The sequence below is a fragment of the Trachinotus anak genome, unplaced genomic scaffold, assembly GCF_046630095.1.
Source record: "Trachinotus anak isolate AG129_WGS33_773 ecotype Australia unplaced genomic scaffold, CSIRO_AGI_Tana_v1 ptg000018l, whole genome shotgun sequence".
In the NCBI taxonomy this organism is placed as follows: domain Eukaryota; kingdom Metazoa; phylum Chordata; class Actinopteri; order Carangiformes; family Carangidae; genus Trachinotus; species Trachinotus anak.
The window spans coordinates 5,464,375-5,490,574 of NW_027273869.1; the positions used below are offsets into that span (position 1 = coordinate 5,464,375).

At 40.5% G+C, this 26,200-nt stretch overlaps 1 protein-coding gene across 2 annotated transcripts in view; it reads left to right on the forward strand.

Annotated features, from left to right (window-relative positions):
* rerg (RAS-like, estrogen-regulated, growth inhibitor) overlaps positions 1-26,200 on the forward strand; it is a 65,618-nt gene that overhangs the window by 37,400 nt on the left and 2,018 nt on the right. For both annotated transcript variants that reach the window (XM_071502825.1, XM_071502824.1), the window contains exons 3-4: positions 15,535-15,591; positions 24,667-24,740. In XM_071502825.1, the coding sequence (XP_071358926.1) occupies positions 15,535-15,591; positions 24,667-24,740 (131 nt within the window). The remainder of the gene's footprint in view (positions 1-15,534; positions 15,592-24,666; positions 24,741-26,200) is intronic.

The window sequence follows — 26,200 nt, forward strand, 5'->3', positions numbered from 1 at the left end:
TAATTAGTACTCGCATGCTGACATATTTCACTAAGATATATAAACATATATAAACATGAACATTACTTGCTTAACATTAGCATGTTAGAATGCTGATGTTAGCATTTAGCTCAAAGCATTACCATGTCTAGGTACAGTTTTACATGGACACTAGCATGGTTGTAGACTAGATTTGAGTTTTCATCTATGTTGCTCTACTATTTTTACTCCCTCTTACTAACTTCATTGTCTTCACTTCTATTATGCTCTTTTATCAGATTTTATTTTTCTGTGAAGTACTTAGTGACTTTCTTTGGAAAAGTGCTGTATAAATAAATGAATAATGAAGTTAAGTTGTGTGTAGAAAGCTTTGTTGTAGTATGTGAATTTAACGGTTCAACCATTTGTGTTCATTCAGTCTCAAACAGCCAACGTAACGCACCAACTCAACAGACGCTGGGATGTGTTCTTCAATTTGCAATGTCCTGGGCAAATTGGCACCCGCACGCATTTCCATTTATTTTAAATGCAATCACGCTGTGTCTAAAATTCACCTCTGTTCCGTCTTGTTATTGTACATGAACATATAGTTTTTCAGAGATATGAAACAGGTATAGCATGTGGAAAAATGGCAGAATTATTAGCATAATAATAAATAGTCTAAGTGAGGAGCAGATTTTTGGATACGGTCCCTGTGTTCCAGCAGCCTAACAACTCTGAGGCTTCATTAAACTGCCAGAGAGTCTGAAGTCCCTCAGTGTGCCTGCACTGCTCGTCCTTCTTCATCCTCCTCCACTTCCTCCTCTACTCAACGCATTATTTGTAGCCTGGACCGTCCCTTTATCCTCAGACAGTTACATGGCTTCTCTGCCATTCACCATGTCTGTTTGAGCTCTCTGAAGGCCATCTGCCTGCTGCAGTGTCCAGACCTCCCCTGTGTTTCTATTCACCTGGAGCTCCTTCACTCTGCTCGCTCACACAGGTAGAACTAATGTTGGGTTTTTCCAGAAAGGATATATTTCTGGAGTTTCTGTCAGCCAATGTTCTGCGCCTCTGGTCAGTATAAATATCAGCAAATAAATGAATCATCCTTCTTTTGTCACACACAGGGATACAGTGCACCCAGAGAGGGAAACGATCGTGTCACAGGAAGGTGGGCTTCTTGAGAGGCCGTGCTTTTTTTTTCTTCTGTTGAATTATTTTTAGAGCACACCTCCGACTCTGCACAGCCTCCACTTATTGTCCATTCTCCATACATGCTGCCGTCGCTGTCCTTGACTGGCCATGACTCATCGCTGGTTATTTCCCTCCTGGCTTTTAACAACCTTACTCTCTGGAGATTAGCAGCGCTTTTAAAATTTCATGATGGATCCATCAAGTATTTTCTTTTTTGTCTCTGAAGCTCTCTCTTTCAGTGATATTTGATTTATTCAATACTGTTCCCTCCCACCTTCAATCCTCTTCTTTTTTAGATGATAGGAAAAGTAACATCTTCAGCTTTCCTGTGTCATCGACCACATTTTTATTTAAAGCTTTATTCTGCAAACATTCATTCATGTCTTTTAGCAGACGATAAAAGAAAATTCAGATGTTTTCTCATTGTAGATGTAGGATGATGTTGTTATAGCGTCATAAATCCTCTTAAGGGTTTTGTCTTAAGGGGAGTACTGTGTCGCTTTGATGGCACCACACCCAGCTGCCATAGCTACACCATAGTGGATGTGCCCTCAAAAATTTATATGAATAATACTTTCAAAGAAATAGTCCCAAAACACTGCAAAGTTTTACGCTTCTGTTTTTGCATGGATAAAAAACAAGCAATTAGTGAGATGTTAATCAGTGAACTTTAGAGCTCCTGGTAGGTGGATTTTGATTCCTTCCCTCAGAGTCTGGCTAGCAGTTTCCCCCTGCTTCGATTGTTAATGCTAAGTTAAGCTAACGGGATTCTGGTTGTAGCCTTAAATTTACCAGTGGTACTGACCTTCTCATCTTACTCTCAAAATGTCCATCTACTGCTTTAAAGGCTCCTGAATCAGCTGCTTTTCACACATCCAGCAAATCCACTCCCACTGCAAACACTGTCCTGTCTGCGGTCACATGAAAGAACATACAGTCAAGGCCAGTGAGGTCAGTCACTGCATGGCAGCAGTCTCCTATTCTGTAATGAGACAAAGCAAAATAGACATCTGGATTTTGCTCCAGTTCTAATCCACTGTTGTTCTATATCACAAGGTTAATCTAAGAATATGGAGGAGTGCAGCGGGTCCTGATCCTCTACATGCCTCCATCGTTGCTGTAAATGGGTGAAATATGTTGCTAAATTATAAATCAAAACCTACACTGTAGATATTTACAGACATTAATCCCTTGCATCAAATATTTAAAAAGGTATTTTGGGAGGAAACTGGAGTCAACAATGTGTCTCTTTGACAAACCACTGTTCATTTCTTTTTCATCATGACCAGAGTCTTTTTATAAACCAAAACAGTAATGTAAACCAAAAGAGTATGCTTTATATGCATTTTGGAAGGCACTGACAAACTACCTGTTTTGTCATTTAGCGTGGATCAGTCTTGGATTTGTCACAAACGTTGACCTTTCTCCCTGATTTTGGAGATTTTGTACTGTTATCTGTCTCCTGTGGAGGTGCTATCAGTCTGGGCTGTTTGTCACATTTGTGCCATCAGGACAATGGACTGATTTTCTATAGTGTGCACACTTTACCCAAATTTCTAGGTACTGTAGTAGAGAGAAAAATCAACAGAACATTTTTTTGAGCCAGCATTTGAAAACACGACTGACAAAATGTCAGTCGTAATGACGTATTTCTGGTGAAGCTCCACAGTGTTTACAGTAGCTGCAGAGTGAAATAGGCCATTGTATAAAAGCTGTAACATCAAGGTTGTCAGTCGTCACTTTCTCAGCTGCTCCTCGTACATGTCTTCATCTTTATGCCTGTGATCACAGTGAAAATCTCTTCTCTAAGGTGTGGTTGCTGGAGAATCCCAGTCCTGATCAGCCTCACACACGGCTCCTGATGAATGGTGCTGTGGTGCTATTGTTAGAGACTAAATTAAAGGGATGAATGTGGTGTCAGAATCCTCACGCCCTTCCCGTTCAAATGGGAATCTTCGGAGGTTTGAAATCAAAGCCTCTCCAGTGTCCCATTTTACAGAGCCACGGGGCCCTGAAGAGAATGACTGCCTCTCTCTCTGCCATTGTGTGTTCATGGAGCTCGTCCAAAGTGGAGCGCAGGGGAGTGTGTCTGACCTTTACTGTCATTCAAAGTGAACTTGATATATGCTGTGACTTGTTGTGTTCAAACAAAGGAACATCCATTTTCATAGTGCAAAGTGCATTCAACCAAAGGTGTTTTGAAAAGCTGAAGCTTTGTACTGTATGAGACAGACTGGTGCTTCTTGCCGGGAGGACAAACAACTGTGAGCAAAGTAAAAACTGGATGTATAACAATGTAAACACCTCTTTCCCATGAGGTGTTTACATTATTGTGCCTTTTTTCTGTTGTCTCCCAGAGCTGGAGCTGCTCTGGTGATAGAAATCATGTCATTAGCTGAGTCAAATCTCAGCAGACCTCAGTGTAGTTACTGAATAGGAGAACTGGATTCATTTATTTCAAATGAGGTTAACCCTCAAATGTTGAAACTAATTTGATTAGGATTATAATAATTTCTTTGTGAGAGTTTTTGTTACACTAAGTGGAGATGTGATGTGCTTCTTCTTGAAAGTATCAATTTTTTGTCTTTTAACCTGCAATATGTGATTTTTTTGGTCACTTGTGGGCAGTAAAACAAGCTTTGAACACAAAACAGACATATTATCACCTATTAAAGTCGTGTGTTAGAAAACAACTCCCTTTTTACACACCCAACAGACATGGATTTTAGGTCCAATATTCCCTCACTTGTAGCTCTAATTTGTTCTCTACCAACTCCTGAAAGAAATATCTAGTTCTTTAGCTGCTAAATGTTTCACTCTGTTCACCAGGTGAACACTGACTGAATGTTCCATCAGAATTGCCCGCTCTATTTGGAAACAGTTTTGATGAGAGCAGTAAGACTGAACCAAAAACAACAAAGTAGAGCTGATTATAGAACCACAACACCCCTGCAGAGTTATGTGATCATTCTCTGGGATTGTCTCTATGAGCAACGCTTCACAGTACACACAGTAATTTGATCCAATATCAATATAAAAACATTGATCGGAGCAGCTTTAATGACAGACATTAGGCTGTCATTAAAGTTTTTGAGAACTAAATTTTCATGATCTAAACAATCAGCAATGTTAGAAATAGATTATTCAGACAGACTCCATCTGTACGATATATATATATAAAAAAAAAAAGTGAAGTGAGTTTTTAAAGAGCGGCCTCTACTGATGTAAACTAGGTTGATTAAAGTGGTGAGAATGAACCAAAACAATGAGCTGAAAGAGGCTAAAACTGGGTTCACAACCAGGAGTGACACATTTTAAGGAGAAAATTGAATTCCTGAGACAGATCTTTGTTTACCAATCTGTCAACACAATGCAAAGATTTTCCATCTCTGTTTTAACAACACTACCAGTGCGTCAAATCATGCATGATTGGAGCAAATCCTCCTGCATTAGAGAGGAAATGATTTCATAGTTCAGGAGAGCAAAACACTGCAACGCCTGGTGCTTTAATTGCAGTTTGATTCATTATGATACCTTGGCTTGAGGTGACAAAACCGACCTAGCTGCCAAAATGCAATCTTGTGAAACAGTGACTTTACTACACAACAAATTTAAATGGTATTATTCTGTCAGCATCAGACTGGAGGCTGCACACACTGGCATTAAGATGTGTATTCATTTTCTCTGCTGGTGTTCTCCGGGGAAACATTACAATTCTCTGAAGTTTCAGAAAGCAATTATCTTATCTAGTGTGTCGACATCATACTACATTTCATGTGGTAATGCATCTGAGATGGTTTGGGATATCAGATGGAAATTGGTAAGTGGGGGATATAGAGAGGTTCATAAAAAACCCCTCAGCGCTCAAGGGCTTTTCGTTTAAACCCTGTAATTTACCTATTGTTTACGAAAATAGGCCTAATTATTAATTATACCACAGCTAATGACTAATTACTCAAGGCAGAAAATGGAGAGCTGGTCTGTTATTCTCAGAGGAGCAGCAGTGCAGGAGCAGTGGTGCTGATTATGCCCCACATGTCATTAATTTAAATGGTGTATAATAACCAGGAATCTGCCAACCCATGTCACTAATGAGCTGACAGGCATGGAGAAGAGAAGAGACGAGTCGAGTGCTGAACATTGGCCGGCTGTAATCTGATCTGGAGAACAAGAGACATGATGAAGATTTCTTTTAGTACTATTGATTTTTTATTTTTTTTATTTTGCTCCTCAAGGATGCGTCTTACTCATATGTGTTCTTTTCTGATCAGTGTCAACGGCAAAAAGCTGCATCAAGTTGCATTTTATTAATTCCCCATCTGGGTGACATGGATAACCAAATTCCTGAGGCGTAGCTAAGCAACATCGAGAGCAATGACTCAGAACAAAGGAGAGCAGAGCAGGTAGCCAATAGCTCAAATGAACATTTGCTAAGCCTCTTCCCCTTTGTTTACCGTCACGCTTTCCATTCTGGCGCGCTGCGTCTGCAGCGTACAATGATTACAGTGGCAGGTTTACCACTAAAATTCCTAATTTCTGAAACAGCACCTTGATTTCAGACACAGATGTGGTAGACAAAGGCAAACCTCTCATTTCTAGCTGGCTGGTATTGATTTCGCAGCCAAAATGACAAATGTTGCTAGGAGATTTCTGTGACCTGTAGCTAGCTAACTAATTAAGCTAATGACGGCTCCATGAATGGGTTTTACTGTTTTTATAGAGCAAAGTTTCAGACATATGAACTTCACAGCTACACACACAGTATTGCACTAAAAGACCGAGGTTAAAGCTGCATGCCTGAGACATCCTCACCAGTTTATTCTGGTGAGTGTCTGATTTGAACATTTGAATACTACCTGTTGAATTTCACGCACTACACCAGTGAGTACAGTATACTGTGTACACACTGTACTACATGTGAGTGTACCACCATCAGTGAAAGACGTGTCCTCCTTCCTTGATTGCTGTTTTCATAAGTTTAAAAATATGTTGGTGGCCCCTCCCCTTCTGCTACGTAGCCAACATCACTTTTAACGTTACAAGGAAGCTTTTAGGATGAGGACTAACTGATGAGATAGTAACGCTATCTGGGATAATGCTGGCTGAGGAGTAAACTACTCCAAATCTAAAATGTTACTACTGTGGGTAGTTAGCTAAGTTAACAGGACATACTAAGGATAAGGGCTCATGTTACAGCAGATAAACACTGTTTAGACCACTCTTCTTTCTGTCTGTGAGGTTTAGAGGGGCAAAAAAAGTTAGATAGCTTAGTTAGGTTGTTAAGCTGTGATTTGATGACTTCTGTTCATAAAGGGGGTTAATAAACATGTGTACAGTCACACTGCACAGGGATACGCTGCTGCCAAAATGCTCTTTGTCATTGCTCAGTCTTTCAGATTGGCCTAAAAAGGCTCTGAAAGGTTTGTTAGATGTTTGTTTTTGTCAGTACTTGTGCTTTGTCTGCTACATCTCATTCAAACCGTTTGGCTCAAACGCTGAATCCCACTGAGACCCAACTGACACAAAGTGAGATATTTGTTCATGACTGGCCCAGGCCGTAACGCCATCCATTGTGGGAGATGACATGTTTACTGTTGTTTTGGCGTGTTATTGTTACTTTGCTCACTTCAGACTTCCCACAACCCTTCGTGTAGGTTACTGGTTAAATCCTAGCATAAATATGAATGGAGCCTGATTGGCAAGCTGTAATCTGATCTGGAAAGGGACTGAGATGACGAGATGTCTGACTTGATCTCATTTATATTTGGCAGTAGACAGAGATTGAATATTTCCCCTGACACAGTGGGGACTCCCAGTAGTCCCTGTTCCACAGAAATACATATATTTCCTTATGAGAAATGTAATTTTGGTCCATACAGCAGTTCCAAATAGACTCTGTGTTGGTAGTCTGGGATGCAGACATGCCCCAGGGAGAGACTGGTGGTGAAAGGGACTCTGGGAAAGCTCTGAGACTTGGAACAGTGGTCTGACCTCTGGATCAGGAAGTGGTTTGGGTGCTTTGTTGCTAATTTGTTTGCCTGTTTCTAGCATCAGGACTATCACTTCACAGTGTGTATAAATAAATAATCCCATACTACAACAGATACATCTTCAAAGAAAGTAAGAAAAAGTACAAACTGACATTTAATAGCAAAATAATCCTGGTTGAGCTTGTATATCATTCATAAAGAGACAAAAACGTGTTTCCAACTAGTTTTTCTTCCAAAAAACCATTGGAAAAAAAGGAGTATACCTCTGCTTCTGCCAGTGTTGCAACAGATTTTTCACAGCACGATGACTCTGTATGTCACAATAATAAAAACACTGAATAAATCCACATGAAGCAACAGACAGGACCCTGTTTTTCATCTTTCCCTGTAAGCCTCTGCATTCTGCAAACAGCTCTCTCCTGTGCAGGTCTTTTGGTTCACGCATGTTGCTTCTTTTCTATCATTACGATGATGAAAGTGGAGAGAGACACTTTAGGGGAAATTTAGGGGAGAGAGGGGATTAAATGCAGGGTCCAGACTGGATTCGAACCCGAGCAGCTGCAGTGAGGACTCAGCCTTAATGGTACGTGAGCTACCAGGACGACCTCTATCATGTTGATTCTTTAATTATTCTTCAGTGGAAGTGATTTAATCTTTATGTAAATGCTGAGGCTCAACAGATGTTCAGCTCTGACATAACTAGCTCTGTAAAGCTGCCGGACTTAAATGTGCTTATTTTCTCAGTTTCAACTGCTGAGTGGATTTACACTATAATGACCCAACATAATTAAAAGAAAACTGTCAATTGTGTTTTACAGGGGAAAGATGTAGAGCATATTCAGGGCATAGATTTAATGGTGAAGGATTCCTCCTAACATCCTATTTCAGTGCCTTAGTCCTTTACAAGCATTTGGGGCCACATCGTTTGTGAATTGTAGCTTCTCGTCTGCCAACAGAGCAGCAGGGCAGCAATTGTCTGCATCTCCTCTGACAGAAATGCAATAAAACCCAAGAAAATGCTTCTCTGGTCAATGATTCACCTTCTTCCACGTAAAACATGAGAATAACAGCAGACGAGCAAATTTACATCAGGTCTGACGACATCAATCAGCACCACTGAGCACCATCATCAGTCAGAGTCACATACATAGTTTGAAATCTATGAAGTGAAATCAGCCAAGTGGATTTTTCTTGGGATCTTGCTGGAGAGCTCATAAATCATTTAAAATCATTGTATTCATAATATTTCTCAGCTCTCATGTGCTTACTGGAGATGTAGTTGTGCATTAAGCCACTCAGGATTCAGTCAATATACAGTATACATATGGGTCAAGGTGCAAATGTAAATGTACACGTTGATAAGACACTTTCCGTCAATACAACCCTGCAAAGGCAGAGGGCAGTAAGTGCAGAGCTACTACTGTTAGTATGATATTTAAATCAATAATAGCTTCATTTGTTTGAAAATGTCATGTAAAGGTAGCGTCACCTTATAAATTGCATGAATTCCACTAGAGTCAAAAGCTGGTGTCTACTGAGCTAGTTACGTTAGCATTAGCAGGAGTTTACCTGGATTTTTATTCTTTATCATGTGTTTATATTTTTTAGTTCAGATAACAGAAAGCCAACAATAAATTTAGCTTTAGCTTTAGGTGAGGCTGTCCATAGCTATCTCATCTCAGTTGGCTGTAGGGTTGCCTCCCATCCCAGTTCAGACTGTTCTCTTTTTTGAGCAACTTCCTGGTTATGTTCAATCCAGTGTCCGTAGATGTATGAAAACAGGTACAACAGTGATGATTGGCCAATGGCTGTGCCTATACTTGGCTGATTGGCAGCAGAAAAAGAAAAATTTACCTTATTACCTAGCAACTGCCACACATCCACATCCATGAATGACCTGGGTGACCCGATAAGGTATGCAAAGGGTGCATACCATGTGGGCACAGTTGCCCTGAATTCCCGGTTTGACTCCTGGTTGTCATTCCCCTGCATTTATCCCTGCATTGGTTTTTGTATTATTTATTTTCACAAAAATAACACTTCCCCTAGCAGAATATTTATACAGTGAAACAGTTGTCATCTGCTTCAGGTCTTAATTTTTTTTTTTTTTTTTTTTTTTAATAAATGCTGGTACTTTTTTGCTTCTGCTGTCTGTTTTTTCCGTCAGGCTCAGTCTAGCCATTTTCCCTCCAGTCTTACCAGCAGAACTGGCCTGTTTGACATGACCTGACGTGACATGAACACAATAGGTGCAGAGCCTGACTGCAGGTGCACAGCACTGGGAGAGCTCTACTTCAGTCAGTAAAGAGGTGTTATTGTAGCCGAAGTGACCAAAGAGCCGTGGGTGTCCGTCTGATGGCCATGGGGAATCAATAGAGACCGTTCACTGAGTAACACCATGCCGGCTCAGAACAGGGCCATGGGCGCCGCTAATTGCTCTTGCTTTGTTTGCAATTAGTCCAACATTCTGCTGCTAATGTGATTAGGTCACTTTGGACAAAAGCAGCTTTGGGCAAACACCTCCTGCGGATGATGTGTTTGACGTAAATCTGAAAACTTGGCACTGCTTCGTCCAGCCACAGAGCAGCCCCTTGAAGTCTGGCCCATTTAGTAAATTTGATAAAATCAGATTAGTTTTTCTACTCAGACTGGAGTTGCAGTTGGGAAATATCAAGTTGTAGAAAACCAGTCTGCAGCTTGAGAATGACAGAAATACAATATCCCAGCTCTAGAAGGCGACGGGGCATTGATTTTGTCAGCGTGCCAGATACAAGATATCATAAGGCAACAGCTGGAATTGTACACTATGTGTGAGGAAGACGATGCTGCCATGTTGGAGTGACATCAGGGAATAAACACAAACAGCAACAGCTCCTGCAGCCTGATCTTCACTCTATCATTGTACAAAATGTAGGATAAAGAAGGGATGTCATCATGCCTCTGATGTTTTATGTCGTTTTTGCAGCTACTGGTGGTCAGATGGTGAAATCTATTCCTTATGCACGGTGTCAGTGCCACAGGAGCTTGTCAAAGTGTCTCTCTTCAGCTCCCTTGCTGATACTGTATTTGCCCCCTGCTGCCTCAACAGTGAACCCGAGGAGCCTGTTAAAACTGTTCAGACCAGACATCAACATGGAAGAAAACTCTGCTCTACTGTGCTACTGTGACACTGCAATATAAGATGTATTGTTCCATTGTCCCACAACCGGCCACAGCGGCTTTTAGTCAGTTAAAGTAACATTAGGTGACTTTAAGGGTACATGCACTGATTTTGATGGCCCCTTGCCCCTGTTGTGGTAAAGGTGTTAGCAGACAGTTACCTACTGATTGTGTAATCCAGCTGACACAGAGCAGCATTACCATTCATCCAGAGTTGTGGTTCTGGCTAAGTCCAAAATTTAGCTGTGAGGAAAATCTGCTAAATGCTCCTCTGTTTTGATGGGTTTGTTTCTTAGTCTGTACTGTCTGGTGCTGAGCAGGTAGCACACAGTGAGTTTATCAGAGTCTTTTCACAGCTGCAGCTGGAAACCAAGTCAATGAGAGCAGTGACACGGAACAAAACCATTTCAGTTGCAGGCTGTAAAAATCATAACAGTTAAGACTTAAAGACTCTAAAATGAACTGTAGAGCTGAGGGGTCAGGTGATAATAAACTGTGGGCGACCCCTTTCACTTTACACAAAGTATTTTCATCCATAGCTGATATAAAACTATTGATTAACGCAGCTTTAAAGATGAATTTTCAGAAATATTAAATATTGCAAAATGTATCACACAAACCCTGCGAGCCAGAAACAGCTAGATACAAGTATTAACAGTGTTAAGTGAAATTCTTTTTCCTTGGTTGTTTGAGCCAAGAGCGTTTATTATTTTTATGCATTAAGCGATATATGCAAATGAAATTCCTCTTCCGAACAAGTCCTCCAAAACCTCACTGTTTAAGCAAACTTAAGTCTAACACCGATTCTATGCTGGTTTATACTTCAGTTTTGCTACCATAGCACACTGTAACTTAAGCATCTGATCTGGCACAAAAATTATGGCTCAGCAGTTTTTCTTTTGATAATAGCAACTGGTTCGAATGACCGATTTATTCAAATCTTAACGCAGCCTTTTTTAAAGAATGAAAGTAAAAGTAGCAGTAATATGTATCACTGTGACAGGTGCACAGAGGCTTCTTTTTTCCTGTCATCACTGCACACAGTCAGTGAGTCACCTGCCTTTGTGAAGTGGTCAGCTTAATGATACAGTTCACATTATTTCTTCTCCAAACCTGTAGTGAATGTGGGCCACGGCGTCCATACTGTCGCTCGTTAACAAAGGCTCCTTTCTTCCATGTGTACATTTCTGTCCAGTGGCAGTGAAAAGCGGGAGATACAGTTACCTCTAATGAGGAGAGGACTTCACACCCCATTGGTTATTCTGTCCACCTGGAATCCAGGCCACTGTAGCAGAAACAGCACCAAATAACCTCGGTGGGAAATTCAGCAGCGAACAGGAGAAGTAAATGTGTGTCGCTCTATGCCTTCTCAACAGCATGACAAATGATCTGGTGCTGTTCTGCTTTCAGCCCATTCAGAGAATAATTAATTGTAGCATGGCACACTCTTCCTCTACCTGGAAACCTGGGAATTAAGCTTATTTACAAGTGAACTGCAACAGTACATAGTAATTATGACCAGATTATGTTTTATTCATGTAATGAAAATATGTTGTTAATTTACATATTTGAAAAGTTGCAAATATGTTGATATCAGTAAAAACAAATTTTATAATGAGAGCTATCAGACTTTACAGACAACAATTAAAAAACAGAGAGGCTTGGATGTGTGAACTCAGATGTTCTGTGCTACACTGAGACCATGTGGTCTTTTACGCTGGGGGCACGCCGCCTGCGTGTCTGCTGCATCTCTGCTACCACCAGCTCTAGTTTGCAGGATACTTGAATGTTGGTTTTCTTTTCATTATAAATTAATTTCTGATTTATTTTTGACAGGAAATGTCACTGAAACGCCGCTGTCTCCACATGCAGCTGCTACAACGGTTAAAAAAAATGTACCGTATTTTCCGCACTATAGGGCGCACTGGATTATAAGGCGCACTGTCAATGAATGGTCTATTTTCGAACTTTTTTCATATATAAGGCGCACCGGACTATAAGGCGCATTAAGCGAAACAAAACAGTCAGATAAGTCAGTCAAACTTTATTAAACGCGTTCACAATAACTCTCAACATTGTTCAAACGTTAATGAGCGTATTCACAATAACTCCCAACCTTGTTCGGTTGTAACACGTAAAAAAAACACAGTCTGATACCGCTAAATCAAACGTTAGCGTATTCACAATAACTCCTTATAGGTCCTTATACACACACACTGTAATATTATGGTGAAGCACAGTATGTATTACTCCGCGACGCTCCTGACTACGATAGCCGTAATGCTGCAAGCGGTGCGGCTTTGTAGTTTACCAAAGTCGTACTAAAACATTTTGACAGAGCGCCGTGAGCGCCGTGTACCACACTAAATCGCTTCGAGGTTAGTAAACACAACCAGAATTAATCCATATATAAGGCGCTCCGGATTATAAGGCGCACTGTCGTTTTTTGAGAAAATTAAAGGCTTTTAAGTGCGCCTTATTGTCCGGAAAATACGGTATGTATATTTTTTCATGTGTGTGTCATATTCAGATTCAGCCTAGACACGGAGACTACAGTGGAAGGTGTCAGTTATGTCTGCTGTTGCTGGTTTGATTTCAGTATGACATCAACAGCTGTATTTTTGCTGCAAGATTCTTGCCTCACTCGTGAAGGCGAGATGTCGAACTTCCAAATCATGAGACGCAGCCGTGAGGCGTGAGACGCGTGAGATGTCACACGAGCATCTCACGCAGGCAGTGTGCGTGGGCACCGAAATGAAAAACAAGATGTTCCACAGTCACCTTATGCCCACAAGGAGCATTACCTTCTCCAACACAGCACAGAAAATGTACTGTGTGAACAGAGACTCCCTAATGGGTTGAAGAGAAAATATATGAATTCAAGCACTCAAGCCAGACTCGTGTCATTGTCTACTTTCAAAATCTCAAATTCACAAACTTTCAAGGACCTTTGGGAACCCTGTTATACAGAAAATATTGTTATGTCTGAAGACACTGTTATAGTTACTTATATTCAACCAAAACCACAATCTTTCCCTGATCTCACCCTAAGAGCTTTTGTTGCCTAAACCAAACCACCAGACCGGACTCTGGATTCAAACCCCAATTGTCTATGGTGTGACAGACACAAACCAAACCACCTCCCTGTGAACCTGCTGCTGTTATAAATGTATGGCTTCATTCATTCAAGAAAAAAAAAGGCTATTTTTTTTATGTAACATTGTGAGGTACAAGAAGTGTCTGGGAAATAAAAGAGTCCAGGGTGAAGCGCTCCACAGCTGCTCCACATGTGTGAGTGACAAACTGAAATCTCAGTCATCATCAAACACTCTCTGAGCTCAAAGGCCAAACAGCACTTCTTTAGAAGTGCAATGAAACGTGGCAGGGACATAATTGGTTTTCTTCACATTATTTGTCGAGGCTAATTATGAGCAGAAAACAGGCCTGGCCAAGACGGATGGGTTTTTTTTTCTCCAGTTCAATGGCAAAGCTCTTTCCCCATTATATCCTTTCTATAAGCAGCAGCTCAATAAGACACCAGGACACAGATACCCACCCGGACTCAAGTGGACCACTCAGGCCCATTGGGAGTCACTCAGGCACATGACAGCTCCTGTGGATAAGTGGACTGAAAGTGTGAACACTTGCTTGTTGGTGTGTTTTAGCAAACAATTAACAAATAGAAAAAAAACAAAAAAAAGGTTCCTGTATGAGACTGTGAAAGTCAGGAACGTGTATTTATTCACTTTAGGTTTAGAAGTGTGAGCAAAGTAAAGAAAGGAGGGAAAAAATTGTATAATGCTGTTCTTGGTTTTACAGATGGCATTAAGCTGTGCTGGTTGTGTTGCTATAGCCTCAATTGGTCTGGGATGACCAACGAGCCAATCTGTTTCTTCAAGACCCCCTTCACTGAAAATCAAGTTTTTAACTTTGTTAACATGTCCATTTGGATTTTTTGTATATCATAACATAACAAAACATGTGATGAGGGAACTAAACAGTCAACACCATGACAGAGTATTTCTACCTTAAAACTGCAGGGGGGAGGGGATAAACCTGAAACCTTGTCAGTACAGAGCGAGAATTTGTATTAGCACAACGAGTAACACTGTGTCAGCCACTGCCAGTTACAAGCTAACACACAACATAAATAAAATATGCTATCTACTAGTCTCTGATTTTGGTCACAACAGACTCCTCATCTGAGTCTGGGTCTGACTGAGGCTCAAACATGTGGCTGAGTCTCTGATGTTTCCTCCTCTAACCATCTTCATACTCTAAACTGCAGCTCCTATAATTTCTTTATTACACTTGTCCATATTGCAATTTCGATAATGATAAAATAAGATTCTTTTTAGCTCACTCTTGTAATAAAGCAAAAAAAAAAAACTATTCCTTTAAATTTCACGACATTCTTTCTTTCTTTCTTTCTTACAATAAGCAGCAGAGAAGACACAGAGGTGTCTGTGGCCCTACTGATAAGACAAATCAGATAGAGGAGTGGATCTTAGCTTCTATATTAAACAGGCCAAGAACAAGCCATTATGATATTTTTGTCACATTTTGATTGGTGAATTCAATTTCGTATTCATTTTCCAGACTTCCCTCTAACACTTGTGCATCACAGTCCTAGAATACACATCTTAAATTGGTGTTTACAGGTGACAAACAGTAAACAGACTGCGTGATGCACAGGCAACAGCCTCCTAATTCTATCTGAATGGAGATCAACATTACCGTGCGGCAGATTACTTGTTGATGGTAAACCATTAAGGCAGTGAGTCACTGCCTTGCTGGGGATGTTTTTTTTTTTTTGATGAGGGCTGATGCTCAGACTAACTAGCCCGTATGAGAGAAGTAGCAAATGATGAACTCAGAGAGCCGATGTTTCCTCTTGAAGGCTCCTTGAACTCTGCCTTAATGATGTGGAACTGTTCAAATAGGTATTAGCATTTAGATGAAAAGTGCATTCAAGTGGTTTGAATCTTATGGCCTCTTGCTGGGCTACCCACAGCTGATTAGCTGTTGAAGTAGACATGTGGACATTAGGGCCTCAGCCTGATATAATCAGCAGTATTATTAACTGATGGTCGTTTATTTTTCATTCACAAGGCACAATATGTAATATATCAAAATCCTATTTCACATAAATTCTACTGAATATATTCTGGAAACCACAAAGTTTGTTTCTTATTCTATGTTTTATGTTTTGATCTGTTGTTCCCCGCAGCTTTGGTGGTGAGATTTCTGACCAGACGCTTCATCTGGGAGTACGACCCAACACTTGGTAAGACAACCAGATATCTGTTTCTTCACTCACCATCACTATGGTGACTGGTACTGCCATTACTACTGCTGATGCCTCCTTTTCTTTACTACTGCAACAGTAACTACAGTAAGACTGGTGCTACCATCAATACTATGTACTACATCTACTAGTACTATTGTTGGATTGTTGTTAGCATATCCCAAATGTCACAAGACTACGTCAAAACCTTGTATATATCTGGACATAGGCTTTTAGCATTCTGCCTAGTGTCAGCTGGTTTCAGCCCTCTACATTTGCTTCTCTCCTCTTCTCTGTGCTCACTGTGGACGCTGTCGTACCAGCGCCCATGGTTCACTCTATGTGGTTTTTGAGTGTCCCTGTGCAACTGATCTGTCTACTACAGGACTAAAATACAACAGCAAAAGGCAAAGTGAACCTGGAGCTCTTTGTGTTCACTATGCACGGGTGAAGTGAACCACAACACGGACTTGAAACTCACCTCTAGAGGTGGAGAGAGTTTGTTCGCTTCAAATGTGCAATACTGGCAACAATGAAGGCTGTAAACCCCCCCAAGCCCAGAATTAATGGTTTTATAATTCAATCAATATATAACATGTTAATGACTGACCTTTAAAGATGCTAACTGTCTGCCAGTTGTAGCATCATACTTAGCGTACAAACATGAGAGTAGTATCAATCCTCATCTAACTCTTTGCAAGAAACCAGACAAGAGTCTTTCCAAAAATGTTGAACTATTCTTTTAATAATTTATGTAAAGAAAATCTGTAAATCTAAAGGGTTAAAAAAAAAAATTATATTAAAAAGCATAAAGACAAGGAACACTATCAGCATAATTACATAACTATAAATAACATAAACAAAAAAGAACACAGTGTAAATAAACCATCTCAAAAGTAAAGAATGAGTCAAGTGAATTAAGAAATTAAACATTAATCAGTGGATTTGATGATAATAGTTTTGGTTCACTTTATTACTTTTTGCCTGCAACCATTAATGCATTATACAGAATTGGCCTTTTTAAACAGTGGAGCCGAATGAGCCAATTCCCTACACTGTAATTACAGAGCACAAAGACATAATGCCTCCTCTGTAATGTGCTTTTCATTTCCTGGCTGTACGCAGTCGGTCAGAGCCTCTGGGCTGCTCACATGGTGCTCTCCTCAGTAGCACATCTGCTTTCAGTGACACATCAGGTGCAGCATCTCAGCACAGTGCAATTACCAACACAAACGTACTGTACTTAGGAACATATTCTCTCTTTTAATCTATCATCTAACTCTTCATGTAACAACATGATGATCCCAATCTTGAGGCCATTACGTCCTCTGTGTCACATCTCAACATATGGCTGGGAGATTGTTGAGATATTTTTTGTGAGCGAAAACAGAAACATTAAATTTACAGGGACTCAAATGTTGGCATTTTAGGACAGAACTTAGGGAACATACATGTTTTTGAAAGCAAGAATGGAGCAAAAACTGTTTTCTAGGTTAGCACAAGAGTTGGCATTACAACCAAGAGAGCACAGCTTTAGGTGCATAATGGGAATAACAGCACTGTTGGAGGTTGTCTGTGACCAGTCAGACTGCCTCTCTAAAATTACCCATGAAGCAGTCAACACATTATTAAAACCCTGTGTGCGTGCAGAGGGCTACTCTTATAAATGTAGGATTACTGCCAGAGCCTGGGCTGCACTTCATGGATCTCAGTTTCCAGTGTCTACAGCTCGCCATTCATCTCAATTTATTATCCACCTACTTATTAGGATCAGGGTCACAAACAAGCGCAGATGTTCTTTGTATAATCACTGGTGTTCCAAGGCATGCTGGGAGATTGAGTGCTTTCAGTGCAGGGCTAAGCAATCACATGTCATAGAGAGTTTCATTTTTGTAAAGTTTCATTCCAAACGAGGACCATACGAGATGTAGCTGATTAGCACACATTCAAACTGAGAGGAGGAACAGCTTTATGCCCACCCTCCCTCCAGCGCGACCTGGTTCTGCTTGAGCAGAGGTGTCTCGTACGCCTGTATGTCATGAGTCATGATTTGTGGTCCTATTTGTATTTGAGTGTTTGTGTCTTAATTTAGTGTCCTGGCTGTAGTTATGTTAAATAAATTCTATGGAGTTTGTTGATTTAAAGCTGTCCTATGAGTCTGATTTGGGTCACAGGTGGAGTGTTGTGTGCCCCTTGCCACCACCCAAGGGAGGGGTGTAACACTCAGCCCCCAAAGCAACATGTGCAACAGCTGGCTCAAGTAAATGCCATGTTCCTCTTAGGCTGCTGAGCCCCTCATCAGAAAAACATGAACATGGACAGACTGCTTTCCAGAAAACATTTATACAGTTTTCTCTAACACAAATGTAGCCAGAGCTAATTAAGGACAAACTGCTGCAGAGTCCTTCAGTCAGATCCTCTGCAGATTTCTCTTCTTTTCACTCTGGACGAGAGATCAGATAAAAGCCTCATGTATAAAGACTGAGTGAAAACAGCTGGGAAGCATACATACAAATTTACAGTAAAGAAGTCCGATTTGTTAAGAGTTAGATTTATATACCAGGTCACAGGTAGAACAGAGACCAGCTTTTATTACTGGTAGAGCTGGAGGTTTGTGGTAATAATCAACCATCATACTGGTAAAAGCTGAAGTCACTGTGGTTGCAACATATGGAAGAAACTCATTGCAATAACAATTTTAATTTTAACAGCAAATTTGATCAGTACTGGGGGCGGCCCGGTAGTCGTGTGGTTAGGGCGCGTACCATGTGTGAGCGCAAGACGCTCTTAGCAGGCAGTCACCAGTTCGACTCCCGATCGGTCTGACTCTTTCCTGCATGTCATTCCCCTCTCTCTACCCCCTTTCCTGTCAGTCTCCACTGATCTATCATAAAGGCACAAAAAGCCCCCCAAAAATAATTTAAATTTAATCAGTACTAAATGCTACTGTAGCCTGTTAAAATACCACTGAATTTACTGCCCTCAAATATTTGACTCTCACAACCATATCTGATTCCACTTTGTTAAATACTCAATAGTCTGTGTCAAGCAGCACACTTTCATTTCCACAATATATTTATCTAAAGGTTCTCAAATACAGATAACATTCAAATATTCAAAAGCTATAGTCAGATGCTCTATTTCAATAAGCTCAGTTCAGATATAAAAATTCAAGTCAAGTCAAATTCAGATGCTAAAACTCAAGATTTAAAATTAAGATGTGAACATCTGGGACACAGAGAAAGAGCAATCGAGCCAGAAATTTTTCAGTACTGATTTAAAGTTTTCTGTAGTGATTCAATTTCAAGATTTGGTAATAATATAATTATTAAATGTGATTAAAAGTTATTATGCTGATGATTTACTTCCATTCAACACGACTCATTTCTGCTTGATGCCATCTCAGAAAAATCTGACAGCAATGAAATCTATTCAGAAAGTGAAATATACCAGTTTAAAGACAGCAGCTAATTATCAATTCTTCTAATTTTTTTTTTTTTTTTAAAGTTCATGCTTCAAGAGATGTATTTGTGGCAACATTTCTGCTTAACTGACAGGTATAGATCAGACACTACATTTGGATATTCTGGCTCCAATAATGATGAAAATAGCAGTGAGAATACAAATGCAAGCATCTGCATCATCCCATGTTATTGCATTATTAACATTATTATACAGAAAGACATGAAACTGTGTATTTTACTGATTATTAGAGGCTTGCCACTCGTACTCAGTCACAGGCTGTCTCTGCATGCGTATGCTGTGGGCTGAACTCCCCAGACATTACAAGATGACCGGTTGGATCTCATTCCCTGTAGCATTATGGGAAACAGTAACGATGCAGATGGCCACAATATTGCAGCAGATATTCATGTCCCATAACACCACCCAGTCACGGAATCTCATCTCCTTTGGCTCAGAGAGTTAACTCTGAGCTACTTCTACTGCAGTCTGGCATCACAACAGCAACTGTGCTGGTTTCTGAATATTTGGAAATTAAGCTACAGTAAAGCAAGCACAACATTATCCTGTAGATATTGGACCAGTTTAACTGACTTTTGTCTCCAGTTTTGAGACTTGGACTCTGGCGTCACACTTTCTCTTTCTGTCCTCTGCCAAAACAGGCTTCAAGCACTTGGGGTGGTGGGATGGGGGTGGGGGGTAGGGTGGGGGGTTGAATTATGAGGGATGAATTACTTGCTGCCAGGAAAATTACTGCTTTTGTTTCTCTCCAAGGCTGAAAGAAAGAGTAGTGGGGCTGGTTAAATCATCGTGGGCCTGCCCCCTGTCAGTGCATTTGGCAACAAATAGTCAGAGGGGTGGACGTGGACAGATTGGATACTGTTTGCGGCTGACAGAGTGATGGCTCCTGAAATAGGTTGTCCCATGAGTTGCATTGTGAGACTCTGGTTCTCCCCTCTGAAATGCTCCTCATGCCTCCAGCCAAGCAGCTATAAATCGCCACGCCACTTCCGCCTCTGGCTCTCTGTGACATTTCATTTTACGTCACAGGACGCAAGTTTATCCCCTGGAGAAGTGAGCGCACCTGGGACACAGTGGGGTGGACGTGCAGGGACTGGAGCAACAGCAGAGCTTCAGACCTGCTATTTTAAACCCTCTTTGTCACTGAGAATGTGAACATCTGTCTGACAGGTCTTCTGTGTCATCAGCTTTATTTGTTTGGCTTTTTAACTTATCACTGAAAAGCTGAAGCACAGCTGGTAATATACTGCACATACTCACTCTGGGAGTCAGATTTGAACAATTTTTCTCACAAGATAAGTTAAACCTTTAATTCATTTCAGTTGGTGGTTGTAGTAGTCTTATGGGTTTATAATAATGCCATTACTTCCAAATAATCTGTGTTGAATCCTGAGAAGGCCTTGGTTACAGCACTTGCCAAAAATCAATGAACAATTCTTTTCTATTGATACTTTTGTTTGATTGGTACAGACTCTGCACTGCTCTGTACTTCCTCCAGGAAATAGCCATATGCTCACACTGTTAAGTCCAACAATGACCAAAGCTCTCATTTTCTCCTGCCTTCTTGGCTTTTATATGTTACCAAACAAGCTGTCAGTCATTTAAATGTAAGTATATAAACAAACTGAAACAGCATTACACACTCATTCAGTACCTGTGTGACAAAGTTGAGTCTTCTGATATGGATTTCAATGTTCCTTGACGACTGCACGCCCACACTGAACTTCAAAAAGCAAACATCTCTATCGCACAAACACATGCACGCACAGACACACACAAACACACCCACAGCAGTGCTTCTCTTTCACATACTAAGTATAGGCCTAAGCAACCGTGCACTGAGGGTATTGAAGGCTGTGGAAGCTGTGGGACAGATTTAAATGTCTCATGACCACAGGTACGTGACACACACCTGAATCACGACCTCTGCTTAGTTTTCTTCATTTGGCGGCAGCCTGTGTACTCTGGGTATGAGGTGGGCCTGCGGTGGTCACAGTAGACTCAATGTCTGTTAGTCTGTGGATATTAGTCATTATTCCTGCAGCTTGAGAACTTAGGTGAGAGTCACTGCTGCATTTTTGTTCACACTGTTAGCATTTTGTGTTTTGATTTAAATACTTTTGTCCTGTCCAGCTCATTTCCTGTTTCTGTCATGATACAACATAAATACAAGCTGGTAGATTTTAGTTTACCTAATGTAAAAATAATTATCATAGTATCAACAAAGTTCGGTAAATAATTTTTTTTTTTCCTAAGGTCTTTTATAGCATACAGTTTAATCTTTTGGGAAGATAATGAAGCATATTACTTGAAGTACATTTTGAGGTCTAAACCCAGGTATACGGAGGCAACGTTTCAGTGCCCACTATGTTTTTATTACATTTGGTTTTATTATTACAGTATAAACATGAAATAATTCCAACAATACTAAGACCAAAGAGTTGTTGTAGTTGTCATGTTGTGTGTAGTCTGACTCACTGGAAGCAGGCTGTGGGTATAAACCTGCCACTGGGTGCCTACTCCAGACTAACTCCCTTTCCACTTCCCCTGCCTGTTACCATTTTCAAAATCCCCTTCACGACAGGAAACAACAACTACAACCTCTGAGATGCAGCCTGATAAAAAATTGAATCGTGCAATCACACAGTCCACATGTGTCTTTGCTGGGTTTTTTTTTTTTTATTATTTTTTATTTTTTTAGGTGTTTTCTTTGTTTCTTTCATCTCCACACGTGCAAATATTGCACCAAAACAAGTTCCCCTCCAATGCTATTTTGCAGGGGCACCGTCTCTGGATCCTGGGCTCAGCGTTGCACGAAACGATTGTGATTGGTTAAAAAAAAATGCAAACAAGCCAGAGCATTTTTCCCCTACAGCAGAAAGATAATGGTGCAGCCAGACCATGACATAGTGCTGTGGAGACAGGTCTGGCTATGTGAGACTATGTTGCATGTGACATTACATACACTGACTGGCAGTTGGAGCTATTTGATACTGGTCCAGTTTAATCATCAGTACAGAAGAGGACCAAAAGGTGCAAGACTTAGATGCATAGAGGTGTATGGAGAGAACTTAATTATAAATCCCAAGGTGCATTTCAGGATCACAAACTAAAAAAAAAACTGCCACTGTCCACCAGCACAAGCTCAAGATTACACTTTGTAGAAACATCAGCAGAGTCATGTCTCTATGTTGTGAAATTTTAATGTCAGTATAAAAAAGGTATCATGAAAAGAAGACAGTGAGATGAAGGTGGGGAAACATTTTAAAATGAGAAAGTTCAGTGATGCAAGGAACTGACAAAAAACAATGTCTGGTGATTTCATTTTTTTCTGATATTGATTTCTTGCCTTACTGTGCCTGTAAATGGAGCAAAGCTTTCAAATAATCTGCCTTCAAAAACAAACCATGCATCAAGAAAAGGCAGGAGAACAGGGAGGGCATGACTCGCAGACTGGATTCAGTCAAAAGCTTTGAGAAGCTGCTGGTTTAAACCATGGCTGAGATGACGGCAAAATCCTGCAGAATCAATGCCTTCACAAGAAGGATTTCAGGGGCTTCAGTGATCTCTGAGAGGTGTTTACACAGATGGGATTTTTACAAGGGCGCAATCCAGGCAGATAACTCCTGTGCTGTCCAAGGTGGAATGAAAGGTCACGGTCACAGTTCACACCTGTGTTCCTGTGCCAGGGATATAAAGCTCTTATCCTCCTTTTTGAGCCAGTTAGAGGTGAGGCTCAGGTCATTTTAGGTCATTACAGGAGTCAGCCATCTCCCAGCAACCAGCAAGGTTCAACAACCTACTGAAAGAGACTGAAGGGCTTGGCTTCAAACAACAAGGTAATGATTTAATGGAGGAGGCAAAGCCAATGGAAACGTGATGTCCTTTTCAAACAAGGCACTGTCTGTCTGAGCCAGACAGAAACCAACCTGCGTCTTTATTTTGCCCTAAAATAGAAGCTCCCCACCTCGGGTATGAACATGCATAACCAGTGACTGCAGACAAACATGGACATCAGTGACGTCCACATCAGACAGAGGTCTCTGAGGAGATGTTTTAAAGCCACATGTATTTGATCTGGCTGTGTTAAGCAGTAATTACTGGTAGAAAAGCTCAGACGCAGTTTATAGAAACCATTACAGTGTGGTATCACCTGACATCCACTGTGTGTTCAATGTAAACAGGTGTGAACTCAAACAAAAGCAGAGCCCTAAAGTCGCACGTGCCGTAACTGATTAGCCTTACCGATGCATCATCTGGCACCACAGTATCAAGACAGGCTGCCACATGCATCCAAGGTCCCTCCATATAGACCAGGATCACTCCAGACCACTCACACATTGCACATCTGTATTACCTCATCTGGCACAGCTCACTTTTATTTACTGTCTTGCTGTCTTACTCTATTTGTGTAGTATTTGTTTTATTTTCCTGCACTTTGGCTAACGCCTTTTCATTTTGTGTGTGACAATGAATGGTTGAAATGACAGTAAAGCTTGACTTGATTTTATTCAACTTGACCACTACGCTGACTAGTAACATCCAATCACATTCATGAATCCTACTGACTTTCTTTCCATCTTTTCTATCTGTTGGATTGCCATGAAATTTGGCACGGACAGTCGTGTTCACGTCAGGATGAACTGGAACAATGTTGGTGATCATAAGTAATTACAACGCTGAAAATGCCACTAGAAAAAAACACTGAGAGAACCACCATGTTGCATCACTACACAAACAAAGAGTTGGCATTTCAGTAGAAATCTGATTAAAATGATTTGAGCATTTCTAGCAGTGTGGTGAGGAGCTTCTATTTTAATTTTTATAATTGCTGCTGGAGGATTTTCAGATTCTTTACTTACCTAAGTAGCAACATCACAACAGAAAAAAAACTTAATTGCAACCAAAACTACTAAAACAAAACAGTGCTAATTATGAAAAATGTCCTTGCTCAGTGGAAAACCACTGTTGCACATTGTAATCACTGAGGAGGTAGACAGTACCAGCTGGGAGCTGACATTAATGATATGCTTCACAACACACTTTTGGAAAGACCAATGACTTGTTGATGTTTTAATGTATCATAAGAAAATTTTGTCTTTTGTTGTTGAAAACCGAACATTTTTCAGTCTCAACAAATCAAAAGAGAAAAGTAAAAAATCATCCATTTGAGGAGGCTGAACTATTCATTACTGTGTCAAAATTTACAAAGACCATTGGATCTCGCTTCTTTCATATCATAGGCCATAGATGGATCGCTGACAGGGTCCACCACACACAGACCCAGGGGCTACAGGGGCTCTGCATAGTAAAAGTGCCCCCCCCCCCTTCCTATATAAAAACCACTGCTGCGTGCTGTGAATCATACAAGAAAACAGTAGGTGGAATTATATTCCCCACTTCAATAATGATGATGCGTCGTCCTCACATTTCCAAACTCTGCCTACCTGATATCTAATTCACTAACTCATCAATGCATCATGAGTTTTACTGCTCTGTTGGGAGTCAGGTGTCACTATCATCAAATGATGACTCACACTGGACTGGATTTCTAAAAAGGGGATTAACTCTTTGTCTTTTTGTGTCTTACAGAATCCACGTATCGGCACCAGGCCAACATTGACGATGAGGTTGTTACCATGGAGATTCTGGACACAGCAGGGCAGGTGGGAGAAATGATCCCATCATTGTGTCAAAGATTTGCATCTGAAGAGTTGAAACAAAACAATGTTTTTTAACACTTTAGGAAATATGACTCATTTGCACACTGATGTCATTTAATCCATTTTAATACTAGTATTAAGTGCATTTTAATTCCTGTCAACATAAAAATATAACATGCAATTTAACTGAATATAACATCTTCCAGTAACACAAACCAAAAACCAAACTACGACAATTATACCATTATATTTAGAGTGATATACTTATCCTGATGATATATCCTTAGGTGCCTTTTATTTATTTATTTATTTTTTAAATCTCCCAGGCTTTGTTTCTTTTAAAGAATTTTTTAACTGGGGGTGGTGACATAAAGATGGTAATTTCCTGCAGACGCACACAAACACGGCCATGAGGGAGAGCTTGCGCAAGAGCTTGGTCGCAGGATAAATATGCTGCAGCGCTGCGTAGGTGTTCTGCTGGCAGATGATTTCCCCTGCGACACTTCAGCCAAGTCATCTCTCTCTCATTAGATTGTAGTCTATTTTCAGGTTTATTCGGATGAGGTCTGAATGTTTCCAGACATGGCTGCGGTGGATGTCAGACCCCTCTTGACTCTGATTATATCAAAGCGTGACGCTAACTCTATCATGATTTGTGGAGGTGAAGTCTTCTTGGTACCTCATAAATTCCAGGTTCAGAAGTCGGTCAGGTACACAAATGTCAAACTGTCTCCTCTGTCCTCTGGAGGAATGTGGTATTTTTTAAGCTTCCACTTCCAATAACTATGAGATCAGAATCTGTGAGCCTCCCTCCAGTCAGGTTACGACTTCAAGTCTGCCACACGCATAGTTTAGTCCTGTTACAGCTGGAAGGATGGTTTCTGCTTCAACATGATCAAATTAGGGGCAAATGCCTGAATGTTCACGTTCCTCAGATGGCTGCAAAATTAAATTTCTACCTTAAGCAGGTGTTGGAGAGCAGAGAGAAAAACGAGCACAAAGGGTTCTCCATAAAGAAAGTAGACACCTTATATAAGTGGGCATGGCTGAAAACTGCCCAGAACAAATATGTTTTCATATTCAAACTCAGCATAAACATGAGCATACATGAGCATGAGCATAAAAAGACAAAGTGCACAGGGAGTGAAACTTGTGTCAAACTGTCACTTACACAAGAAGAAAAATCCTTGTTTTTAGCTTGACAATTTGAAAATTGAAGATAATCTGACTTGTTTTGAAAAGGTTTAAGAGGAACTACATTTAAAGGAATAGTTTGATATCTTGGAATTTCTTTTTCTTGTTGAGAGTTAGATGGGAAGACTAATATCACTACTACGCCTGTACAGTACATATGAATCTACAGCCAGTCAGTTTAGTTTAACACAAAGACTGGAACAGGGGAAACAGCTAACCTGAATCTGTCCAAACCATGGTGAAAACATCCACCCACAGGCCCTCTGAAA